General features: G+C 56.0%; 1 protein-coding gene across 1 annotated transcript; it reads right to left on the bottom strand.

Annotated features, from left to right (window-relative positions):
- On the bottom strand, positions 1-426 carry LBRM_34_1040 (putative protein kinase; the record flags this gene model as incomplete). The annotated part of the gene is made up of 1 exon (XM_003723178.1): positions 1-426. One exon carries the CDS (start codon positions 424-426, stop codon positions 1-3), a length of 426 nt encoding a protein of 141 aa, XP_003723226.1.
- Between the last annotated feature and the right edge of the window lie 971 nt (positions 427-1,397).

Raw genomic sequence — 1,397 nt, 5'->3', positions numbered from 1 at the left:
TTAGGAGGCGGGGGGGGTAAGGGCCAATGAAACTTTGTTAAAAGCCGAAAAAAGGCCGGGCGAACGGGGAAGAGGCCCCGGAAGAATGCACGTGTAAGCTTGGCACGGTGGCGGATAACCCGGAGGGTTGAGGAGGGAGGAAGCAAGAGAGCTGCAGCGGTACGAGACACCTGGAGAAGGTTTAGAAGACGACACACAGAAAAAAAGTTGATGCTGCGCGGTGACAACACGTGTGCGTGTGTTTACGAGCGTCAATACTTCCTTTCCTTCGCCGGTGTGAGAGAGACGATTGTAGACGAGAGAGAGGGAGGAAGGGAAAGTGCAGAAAGGAAAGAGAAACGGGGGCTCAGTCACCAGAAGCATACGTATAGTTGAACAATTCAATACACATGGGGGCGCGATCCTGCCGCTGACACCGAGCCGCATGCCTCAAGGTGCAGTTGAGGTACGGTATGCAGATTTTTTTTGATGTGGTACTCACAAAAGTGCTGAATCACTCATTCGTCCGGATTTCCTACCTCGCCAACCCCTTGTCGCTTCGGCATGCGGGGTCACCAACGAGGGCTGTCAACCGGATTCTCAGAGGATTCTCTACAGCTGGTCGAGATCACCTCAGCGAGAGATTGACTGGGCTTTGATTGACTTCGGTATGACTTGCATGACTCCGAGAGAGACCCTTGCATGACGCGAAAAGTGCGGAGGTTTCATCCCCATGTAGATGGGGCTCTGCGCCCGGAGAAAGAGAAGGGGATAAAGACTCAGAAGCACACGCAGCGGTCCGCAGCTCAGCCGCATTGATGTTGTCAGCAGGGGGTGGACTCCCCCTTCCTTCCTCCCTTAAGCGTGATCTCATCACAGCAGCTTGCTTTGTGCGTCGATTGACACACGTGGTATCTCCCTAGGTCCCCAGACTGGCCTCAGGGTTGAGGTCGAGCATGGCCGTAGACGTTGGCAACAAGTGAATCACGTGTGGTTTGTTTCGTTTTGCGGGCCAGCACGTGCCATTCATGTCGCCTTTGCTTTGCCCATTGGCCGGTCGGTTGGCTTGCAAGTGACCCCCTGAAGTGAGGCCTTGTGTGACCCCACCTGGCGAAGCGTCGTTGTGTTGCCCTCAGGAGCCACCGAAACGTATGCGCTGGAATCATCACGACGTGCGCAGCAAACCATAATCGCCCGATGAGGCGCTCGAGTTGCTCCACTGCCGTGCTCCGGGCTGAGTCGCTTCCTAGTTGGGCACCCCTTCTCTCTCCCAGAGAAACGGACTGTGTGGCCAAACAGGGCTGTGGCAAACCCCGTAGGTGTGGAGAGGCGACTCGCTCATCGGTATTGGGAGCGACGCAGAAACTCGCTGGCGGCATTCCTGGTCGTGGTAGAAGGCGTGAGCAGTCGGGTCCATC

Source organism: Leishmania braziliensis, chromosome 35 (genome assembly GCF_000002845.2).
Source record: "Leishmania braziliensis MHOM/BR/75/M2904 complete genome, chromosome 35".
Taxonomy (NCBI): Eukaryota; Euglenozoa; class Kinetoplastea; order Trypanosomatida; family Trypanosomatidae; genus Leishmania; species Leishmania braziliensis.
Note: the sequence above shows the minus strand (reverse complement) of the source record. Positions and strands in the feature narration are given on the sequence as shown.